General features: G+C 43.1%; 1 protein-coding gene across 1 annotated transcript in view; it reads left to right on the forward strand.

Moving 5' to 3' along the window:
- The window catches only part of PDSS2 (decaprenyl diphosphate synthase subunit 2), a 104,573-nt gene extending 94,556 nt beyond the window's left edge, over positions 1-10,017 (forward strand). The window contains exon 8 of the mRNA XM_038177739.2: positions 7,892-10,017. Coding sequence (XP_038033667.1) covers positions 7,892-8,050 — 159 coding nt within the window. The 3' untranslated portion in view covers positions 8,051-10,017. The remainder of the gene's footprint in view (positions 1-7,891) is intronic.
- Positions 10,018-10,292: the final 275 nt, after the last annotated feature.

A 10,292-nucleotide genomic window follows, 5' to 3' on the forward strand; every position in this document is an offset into this window, starting at 1 on the left:
TGTGCTGCTGAAATAGAAAGCTAACACACACACAAGTCAGAATTCTGTTGTAATTATTCTGTATTTTGAAAATTTGGATTATCACCTTTCATTCCTGTTTGAACATGAAGAGGATCTCAGCATTAGTTTGCTATTTAAAAACATTGTCCTTTTGTTTTGGTGGTTGTTTTTTTTTCTTCTTTTTTGACAACAGAAAAACTTATAAAACTGTCACTTTCTAAATGACCATTGAGAGCCCCAAATTTCTTTTTCCTCAAATTTGTCTGAGTATATGAGATACTTCTGTGAATGTTCAGGCTAGGCTACTTGCTTTTGTAAATCTAGAATGGATTTGTGCCTTTTAATTGTTACAGTTGTGACATGCTCAATGTCATTTCCGTAGTTTAAAAAAAGGGGAGGGAGGGGGGTGGAACTGCTTCTAAAATTGCTGTACTGAATTATTTATGTCATTGTATTCTGCATTTTGACTTGAACGATTTCGTATTTTGGATTGTTCAGATGAAATTGAAAAACCTACAGTGTGACTAGGCTACTTGGACACTTCAATAAAAGGAAAGGGAGGGAAAAAAAAAAAAACCTTCCCCAAGTTTTTTATTTCATGTAAATGACTTCAGCCAGGAAGCACATGATTTCAGTACTCGGGGTGATGATCTTTTACATAAGCCACAGATATTAGGAGTTTAGTAATGATAGTGAAAAATTCTCCATCCTTTTTTGAGCTCAATCAGTAATCAACTTTGGTTTTTTTTGGTAGAAGTCTGTTTCAAAACTGCGGTGTCACATCCCTCTCTTCTGGGTTTTCTTCATTTAAAGTCAAAGTGGTCATTAGTTGCATCCATGCTCAATGAGCCCAGTAACCTGTGGCTCACCCCAGCATAGCAGCTCGGCCAGTGCATGCACACGGCCAATTAGAAGGCGTACTGTGCAGGACAAATGAGTATTTCTTTTCTGCCTTTTGCGGTGATGTCTTTATACCCCCAGTGTCAGTGTTTTGCACATTTGCTCTGTCTTTTCAAGCACCGAGGACCGCTCTCATCTTCCTATTTAGTTGCTAGAACTACTTGAACATACCTAATCAAATCTGGGGGCTTGCTTCTCTTTGAGTCTTCGAAACATCTCTTTAATTCTGTGAAACCAAAGGCCAACAAAACTAGTTGCAAAGCTTCTGAAAAACTGTATTATTTCTGTTCTCTTTGTTTTTATTATGAACTTATTATTTAGCATGCCGTTTGCATAAGAGCAAAATGCTGTTCCTTTATTAGAATTCATAAATATATGTATATAAAAACTGCCAGCTGCTTTGTCTGCTTAAGAATATTTCACCTTATTCACCGCAGCTTTCAATTAAAATAATGAATGAAGGTAAAATTTAGAAATGGAGATTTACCCAGTGACTGCTTGAAAGGCAAAGGTCTTATTTTATTTCCATTTTGAGACTGCTCAGGAACTTTGGAAATGTGTGTTTGATGCACGTTATATTAAAATGGCATCCCTGAGTTTTTCCAGAGGCAAAAATAAAATCTAGATGGTGCTAGTAAATTTAGTGAGGGCTCTGAGATAAATATAGATGTGAAATGCTTTTCATTAATTTAATTGGACCCGAGACTGTCATGTCAATAAGGTCAGTATATTCTGCAAAATTGCTAGTACTTTTTTTTCCCCAGCATATCAATCTTTTTATCAGAAGGACTTTGATATCACAAAGGCACTTATTTTCTCACGTCAGTATCTGAATGTTGCACTCTATTTTTTTTGCTACCCCATCACACCACATCCAGACAAATTATTGATCCATCATTGTGTTGTTTGAAAGTCTCTTACAGAGATGAAGAAGTAGGTTCAGATCTGTTTTAGTGGTGTTTCTCAGATAACAAAAGGGAAAGTACCAACATATGGCAGAGACAAAGCTCATGAATGTCACTGAAAGCAGCAGCGACTTTCCTGTCATCCAAATTTGTATGTCATATTTTAGCAAAAATCTCAGACTTCAAATCAAAAAGCTTTTATACATTTTACAATTTCTTTGCCATGCCAGATAAGCTGTGTAATTCTGCAACAACAAATGGAGATCCTGAATGAATTACTTACTATTTTATAATATTGATTAAAAGCCCTCCACTGAAATCAAGGCCTTAATGGTGGCCTGAAGGCATTGTACAGACTTGTTAAGTGACAGTAACACAGGCACAACCAGTGCCAGGAATGAATAATTCTTATTTTCTGGCCAAGGCTCTAGAATAATTACAAGGTGAGGATGAGGTATGCGAAGTCCTCTATTTTGCAGCCAGTTAGCTTAACTGCAGGAAGAAGTTGTTGTTTTTCTTAATGCAGGATTCATAAAGGATAAATGAAGTCAAGTGAAAGGGGACATAGCAAAACTATTTTTTAATGTATCCCTGCTCACTTGCTTTGCTGTGAAGTCCTTTCATCCAGACTGGCATGGGAAGTAGGGTACATCAGCAGTGCTGTAGCATGCTTTGTTGGTTTGTCCATGGAGCACCAGGCACGATGCTAACACGGAGCAGGTTTTGTGCTGTACTGGCAGTAGGTGAGTCAAGGAGCAGTAGGTCCAGCCATCCGTACGCTGCGTGGCACGAAGGACTTGGCTCCACATACGGCAGGAAAGAGCTAGAGAAGAAAAATGGGAAAAAAATTAGGCCTTGGCTAAACTGTAGAGAAAGGTAAGAGTTAACCAAATCCCCGAGGTGTACAGCCACTACCAAAAATCATTTGCATTGTTGTTTTTAATCAGTGGGAATTTTCTAGGGCTTCTTTGGGGTAAGAACACAACCCAACTTTTGTTTCGTTAAAGCAGACAACTATCACGTCTTTTAGCATAAATACCAAGTTAATTGCTTGTGTGTGCTAAGATGACAATTAATAGTGGCTACTTGTGTTACTGAGATGGGAGAAAGTCATGCAGGCCTCGTCAAGTTCATTGTGAAGGGCCTGGAAAGGCATAAGGAGGAGGAGCAATCAGTGTCTTTTCTAAAAAGTTGAAAGGTCCGTGCAATCAATCAGCAGCTCAGGATGACTTGTAATTTTTTGGCAAAATGCATTACCAGGACTGCGTAACAGCTGGGGTAGCAGCGCTCCCTCTAAGTAGGCCATCTCTCCTGTACTGTTGGGGGTGGCTCGTTCCAGATTTGGTCTCTTTTTCTAGAAGGGGATTTTTTTAGTTTGAAGTAAAAAGGTAATTCAGCTGTTTGTCAGTTGAGTGAGGAAAATAAATCATATTCTATTAATAGAAGTTTCTGTAGGCTGTTGTGCCCATAAAAGATGCATTTCTTTACCTTTTATGTTCAAAAAAAAAAATAATCTAAGAAAATATTGGATAAATGCATTTACTGCCCCAATTTGAAGTGGCATATTACTCTGCATATAACCAACAAAGATTAAAAAAAGAAAGTATTTGATGACATTCTGAAGTGATGCACTTAAATGATTTCCAAGCCTACACACTGAGAAGGAAGAGCATAAACCCATGTCCAGCCACAAGAACTGCAAGTGAATACTGAGATGTTCCAAGGTACTGCAGAAACAAAGGAAAAATCTGAAAAGGTTCATCTACCAACAATAAAATGTGCCAGTGCTGTTTCAAGGCAACATTTCAGCAGTTTATTACAGGGTTTTTTTTGAGCACGGTGTTCCCACAAAGGACAAAAATTTAGAAAAACTAGTGCAGAGCACTGTAAACACTTAACACAAGTCAATCACTCAGAGACAGACCAATTTAAATTCTATATTATAGGGGTTTTCTTTATTTTGGTGGGTACTGTACATTTCAGAAATTTAGAATAGTTTAGCTCACTTCAAGATCAGAGGGAATATGTGATGTTTGAAGATTTCAGTATACAGGAAATTAAGCTGTTTAGGGTCATTCTTGTGAGGCAAAAAATACATTTTTCTGAAGTTGCCTGCTGATACCTTGTCACTGAAATAATTAATGTTGAATTTGATCATTAAAAAAAGAGAATATTCTTAACTCTCCCTTTGCACAGAAAATCTAGTACAGCCAAAATATTTACCATGTATTCACAGAGTCTTCCTTCAACTCCCCACCCACCCCCGAATTCGATGTTCCCTGTATGTAGAACTGTCTGAAAGGAATCTTATTTTTACTTTTGCTGGGAAATAAGGTAAAAATATATCAGCAGGGAAGATTTAAAGTTGTTCCTTTGTGCTTGAATACCTGCTGTTTTTTTTGTCTTCATTGATTCTTCAGTCTCCAAAATCCAGAAGTCCCTAGGTTGCCTCTTAGTCCTCTTGCCATCTTCTCCAACAGGAGTGCCCAGAAGAGTTGGCCTGGAAGGCAAATGCTCAATTTCTGTACTAAATTTCTCTTTCTCTTCTTAAAACAAGAGGACTGCAAGACACAGTACGTTGAACTCTGCTTTATTCACAGAATCATGCAGTAACTGAGGTTGGCAGGGACCTCTGGGGCATGTCTGCTCCCACCTCCTGCTCAAATCACAGCCAGTGGGGATGGATCAGCTCAGGGCCTTCTCCGCTTGAATTTTGGGTACCTGCAAGGACGGACTTGTTGTGGTGATTTCCTTCCTGGTGGAAAAGATTTTCTTTAGGTCTAATCAGCATTTCCCACGCTGCTACCCATGCCCACTGCCTCCCATCCCTTCTGTGTGCCCTGTTCTGAGTCCCCTGCACTTGCCCGTGAGGTGGTTGGGGCAGCAGGACCACCCAACTGCTGGTCTGCTTCTCCGGGTCAGTCCTGGCCCAGCAAACCTCGCAGGGCTGAGTGGAAATTCCCCTACTCCAGCTGGTCGGTGCTCGTGGTTGTCTCTGGCAGGATAGGAAATGGGGGGCTGAGACCAAGGTGCTGGTGTTAAACTCCCCTTTCCAGTGGGTCAGGGGATGGCAAAAATCAATCTACAAGGAACAATTGGCATTGCCTCACCTTTTATTTGCAGGACGTGCCTGGAGATGTGTGCAGAGGGAGATAATGGGAAGCAACCTTAAAGGTGGAAGGGGTCAGAAATCGTCCTTTTCCCCTCCTCTTAACCTGCTGATAGACAATGGCTGAAGTAGGAGCTGATACAGAAGGGAAGGGAAGGAGGAAGCTGGAGAAGTGGAGCCCAGCCTCTCAGCACTTTGTCTTCCTGTGCGTGCTCAGAGCATTCAGAATGAGGGACCCTCGGTGCTCCCCTCCTTTCCATATCCTCCTGTTCTCCTTTGCTCTTTCTCTAACTCGCGATTAGAGCCATCCCTCCTTCCAGCCACAGACTCGGGAACGGAAGAAACGAAAATAAATTCACGGCAGGTCAAGTGGATGAGGCTGGGCGAGTGCAGACAGCAGAGCAGGCTGCGTGGCTCTTAACCTGCTGTTCTCAGTGCCCAGCCAGGTATCTTTTTTCCCAGCCTGTGGCGATTTTGTTGTCGTGTTGCTTTTCCTTAGATTTGTAGAACAACCTTCAGACATAAAACTTTAGGGTTTTCAGCTTCAGTGTGTTAAGCCTGGTCAATATCTCAATAGACTGAGGAAAAATGGTGCCTTGGGAGGGAGCATTGCTTCCCTCTTGAGTCTTAACTTGGCTACACTACTGTAAGGCCACTCTTAAAGCTGAATTTAAGCAACGAGATCCCTTCTGTGAGCTTTCAGGTTCTGGGCACCTTCAGAAAGAAGTCAGGCTTCATTGCCATGGTCTGAACAAAAGCTAAGATGCACTATTCTAGCATATCTAGCAGTTCAACTGGAGAAAAACGTCTAAGTGACCTGTATTTTGACTTGCATTCTGTTTTAATTATTGCTTGCTGCTCTGAAGAAGGTTGTGTTTTGGTGATGGATGAAGTTGTTCCTACAAGTGGAACAAAACAAGCTTGCACAAAATGATGCCGTGTAGGTGGAGACCAAAAGATCAGATCGCTCTGTTTAGAAGAAAACAACGAGGGAGCCTAATTGAAGTTTATAAAGTAACAAATCGAAGGAGTTTGTTTCCTTTTCTGTCTGTTTCCCTCAAAAATCAGCTGCTTCTATCTGAGTGAAATTAAGAAATAATACATCTAAACTGGGTACATGGATTTATTTTTTATTTTTTTTGGAAATACTTAATTTGTGAAGTTCATTACATGAAATCACTGAAGCCCAAAGCCAGAGAGAGTGGAAGTGTAGCTGCAGCACAACTGATGGTGCAGCTGAGGGCTTAAATTGGTTGTTTTGCATACAGAAGGGCCACTGAAACCTGGCTTCCCGTGGAGTTACATCCTGAATTTCCTTAATGACCGCCTCACTACAAGCAGCCGAGTTTGTACTCCTCTAATTTTTTTTTTCTTCCTTTTTACAACCCCAGCTGAGATAGAGGTAACGTGCAGTCAGCTCAATCCGCACGGGTTTGCCTCAGCGCGTGCTTGCTTGGGTTGAGCAGCTGATTCTGCAAGCAGAGTGTGAAACGGGAAGTTTTTGGGGACTATGAGGTAAGCAGGGAAGGAACCAGCTTCCAGAGAAGGGAAGATGATCGTAGGTCATTAACAATATGTCTTTATACGAGTGTTAGCAGCCACACCAAACATTTTTAATGAGTTTACAGCAGAGTTTACATCACGATGGCTTCTCCCATCTCAGAAACTGTGACTGAAGGAAGGGGGAGAAACACCTTTTCTTGCCATTCACAAATCTCCTCTTCCCCAACCCCTGTTGCTGCAGAGCCGCGGTGTGTGGCAGATTCCCATTCACTGGGATCGTGTTGAATTAACAGAGTCGTGCCTCTGGGTTTGTTCTTCTCCGAAGCACGGCACGGGAAGATCCTGACTGAAAGGGGGAATAAAAATTTGATGGTCTGGGACCTGAACACTCAAGTGCTGTAATACGCTTTCAACTAATTTCATCCCTAAATACAGATAATGAGTGCACCTCTGTGCTGAGATAGGAAACGTCATTCATTGTATAGAAGAGCAAGGATCTATACAATGAATGGCTTTTATGGTTTGGGTAAGTCTTAGGTATTTTTGACACGATTTAAACTAGATTGTTAAGGTTATCCTGATGAATTTGCAAATGAATTGGGGCACTGTGCTGGACACTGGAGGAAAACATAATTTATAAAACCCCGCATAATTAGTTACTGTAGGTACCTGTGTTCAAGAAACCCATTTTTTTTTTTTTTTAATTTTTATAAAAAAGCTGATGCCATGATGAAACTGAACTACAAAAGCCACCTGGGACGCAGCTTGTGAAACGGTCTCGTGCTTTAGGGAGAAGCATTCGTAGTATTTTGTAGGAAATTTAACCTGTCATTTACCCCAGCTTTTTAGGTGCCAAACCTTTCCAGCAGCTTGCCGTGAACGTGTTCCTCCAGGGAAGCGTTTGCTTTCTCAGCTGGCGTTATCACCGCACCTTTCTCCAGTCCCCTGCCCTTAGTGGGAAGCTTGGGTTCGCGCGGCTGTAGCCGAGTACAATGAACTTTAACAGATCCCATTTTACCGACAGAATTCGCTTTTGTCCACCGTCACCAGTGCAGCCACATGGTGTATAAATAGAAATCCGTAGCACAAAAGGCAGGAGCTCAGTGCATGTCTCCAAAAGAAGGGAATGTAGCGGGTGTCGGGAAAAAAATCCAGCTTTTGACTGCAGAAAATGAGAGAGTGAGTGGCTGGGGTGCCGGTTCTGCACGGGAGCTCTCAAAATGCCCGGATAGCCACATTTATTTTTATTTTTTGGCTTTGTTGTGCTGTGTGCCGGTTGGAGAGCTAGCGCCGTGCAGGCGTGATGTGTTTTAAATCACCTGCGGCTCTGCCGGAGCTGGGAGCCAAAGCAGAGCAGCCGCACACCCCAGAGGGGTTTGGGAGCCCTCCCAACAGCCCCAACCCCTTGGAAGGGTGGCAGGAGCAGCGCTGGTGCTGCCAAATCCCATCCCACCCCGCCTGTGTCTCCCCACAGCTGCAAGAAGCCATCAAGGCTGGCAAAGGTGTGACTTCTGCCATCGACCTGTGCCGTCGCCACGGAAACCGAGCGCTGGCGGCCCTCGAGAGCTTCCCTCCCTCGGAGGCCAGGGCGGCCTTGGCCAACATCGTCTACGCCGTCACCAGGTTCTCCTGATGCCACCGCCGCTGGGGGCACCCAGCCCCGGCCTCCGCACCGAACAACATTTGGGGGGGTGTGGGAGGGGAGAGAGAAAGAAAAAAGAAAAAAAAAAAAAAGGGATGGAAGTGAAAGAAAAAAAAAAAAAAGGTCAACCTGTTTTTTTTTTTTTTTTCTTCGCTCGTCGTGCCAGAAGCGCACTCGAGGCAGCAATAATTAATGAGGCCCGTTCGCGTGACCTCGGCAAATGGACAGGAAATCAGTGCCTATTGATTGGGCACCGGCGGGGATGGCGCCAGGGCGGAGGCTGGCGGTTTTCCTGCCCAGGGAGGCCGGGGTGGAGGCGGGGAGGGAGGAGGCAGGTGCCGCCGGGAGCCGGCGTGCCCCCGGTTTGTCACCACGAAGGGGAATTATCGGGGGGAAGATCCTTTATCTGCCTGCGTGCGGCCGGCCGTGTCTCCCCACGCTGTTTTTTATGTATTCGTGTGTAAAATCACCCCGTGCTTAACACCATCCCTGTTGGAGAAACTGGCTGAGAAAATGTGTCCAGCATGGTAAGTAGGAGCTTTAAAATATTTAATCAAATATTAATTTGGCTCTGTTAAGGGAAGCGACCGCCTGGTTTTTAGACCGTGCATACAAAATGCGCTGCGCTGGGTCAAAGAGCTGAGGTCTTCCCACCCTTCTAGGGGAAGGGATATCCTTCCCTGGCATCAAGAAGTTTGTTGCAGCACAAGCTTACACAAAGCAGTTTCCTGGATTTGCCACACTTTCGTTGATTTAAGCCAAATAAATGCTAATTTCTAGGGCTAAATGTCAGCTTCTGGCAGAAAGGGGCGAGGGATGTTCAGTCTTTCACCACTCTGAATAAAATGGAGAAAACGCTGGAGAAGTTCTGAACCTCAGTGTGTTCAATTCTCCAGTCCAGCTGCAGAAAGCTTATAAGGTGTATCAGGAGCCTGCAATGTGAGACTGTCTCTGTTTTGTTCATCGGAGATGATTTTTGTGGTTTGCATGCATGCAATCCGAGAACGTCGTTGACAAGAAGGCTGAGTTTACATAAATGATCTAGATTGAGACTCAGCTACCTTTCTTCCTTCTGTGGTGTAATTACAGCCCGATCTGGAGACAGCTAGCACAGCAAACAGATTTCATTACATCGTTCACTCAAACACTAAGTGGAGTTATTTCTGTTGAATTCTCTCCTCCCTCCTTCTCCCCCTGCACTCCTCCCCCCTCTGTCACACAGCTTATTTATCACAGGCCGGCGCGCTGCATTCCACCGAATGCACAATATAAATACAAACTGTAGCCTCTAAAGATGTACCGAGCACCAATCCTGCATGATGTACATAATGTTCTGTGTAAATGATGTCTGTATTATACTGTAGCATTACATGTATAATAAGGACACTCGAGACAGTCATTGTATGGCAGCAGTGTCCAAAACTCAGGACTTGCTTTATTTTGGAGAATGTCTTCAGCACCAGACCCCTTCTTGCTTGCATTTTCTTCTTCTTGCCTCTCCTCTCACCTCTGCCTGGTGCCACAGCAGGAAAGTGGAGGCAGCAGAAAAGCACCCAGGCGATGGTAGTCGTGGGCATCTGCCTGAGCAGAACTTCAGGGAACTTCACAGGTGAAAATGTAAGTGGTTAGCTTACCTCGTCAGTGGGCTTGCAAGTAAATATTTAAATCCAACCCCAGTCGTATTTCAGGCAGCTTTTTTGGATCTGATTTTCACTCATTAAGGATAGAATGAGCCATAGGTTATCTTTATCTCATACCTACACTAAATGCTTCATCATGATTTACGGCTGCAAGGGGCTTGGGTCTGGCTGGAGATATTCTGAGCCATCTCTCCTCAGTTATGTGAAAGGAATATCAAACATATGCAAAAAACTCTGTACACCTGGTTTATTTTTTTCATGAAAGTACACTTTTTTTATTTGTACTTTTTACTAATAAAGACAAATCAGCAAAAATAATGACAGCTTGTTTTGTATTTATATCATTCTGATTGCACTTAAACTATTCCATAACATTAACTTAAAAACAAACCAAACTGAGTTGTACCATGCCAATACTATTAAGTGATTGTATAGTCAAGAAATTTATCTGTAATCATTGAGAAATTTTAGTTGTGTTGTTACCTCCAGGTAAAATACAAGCGTGGTATTGTCAAACTGGGGTGTGGGGTCTGGTTGAAGAAAGAATTGACTTGTTTCAGTCATCTCTGGCAGAAGCTGTGTTCTCGTTAGCT

Source organism: Anas platyrhynchos, chromosome 3, assembly GCF_047663525.1.
Source record: "Anas platyrhynchos isolate ZD024472 breed Pekin duck chromosome 3, IASCAAS_PekinDuck_T2T, whole genome shotgun sequence".
NCBI lineage: Eukaryota > Metazoa > Chordata > Aves > Anseriformes > Anatidae > Anas > Anas platyrhynchos.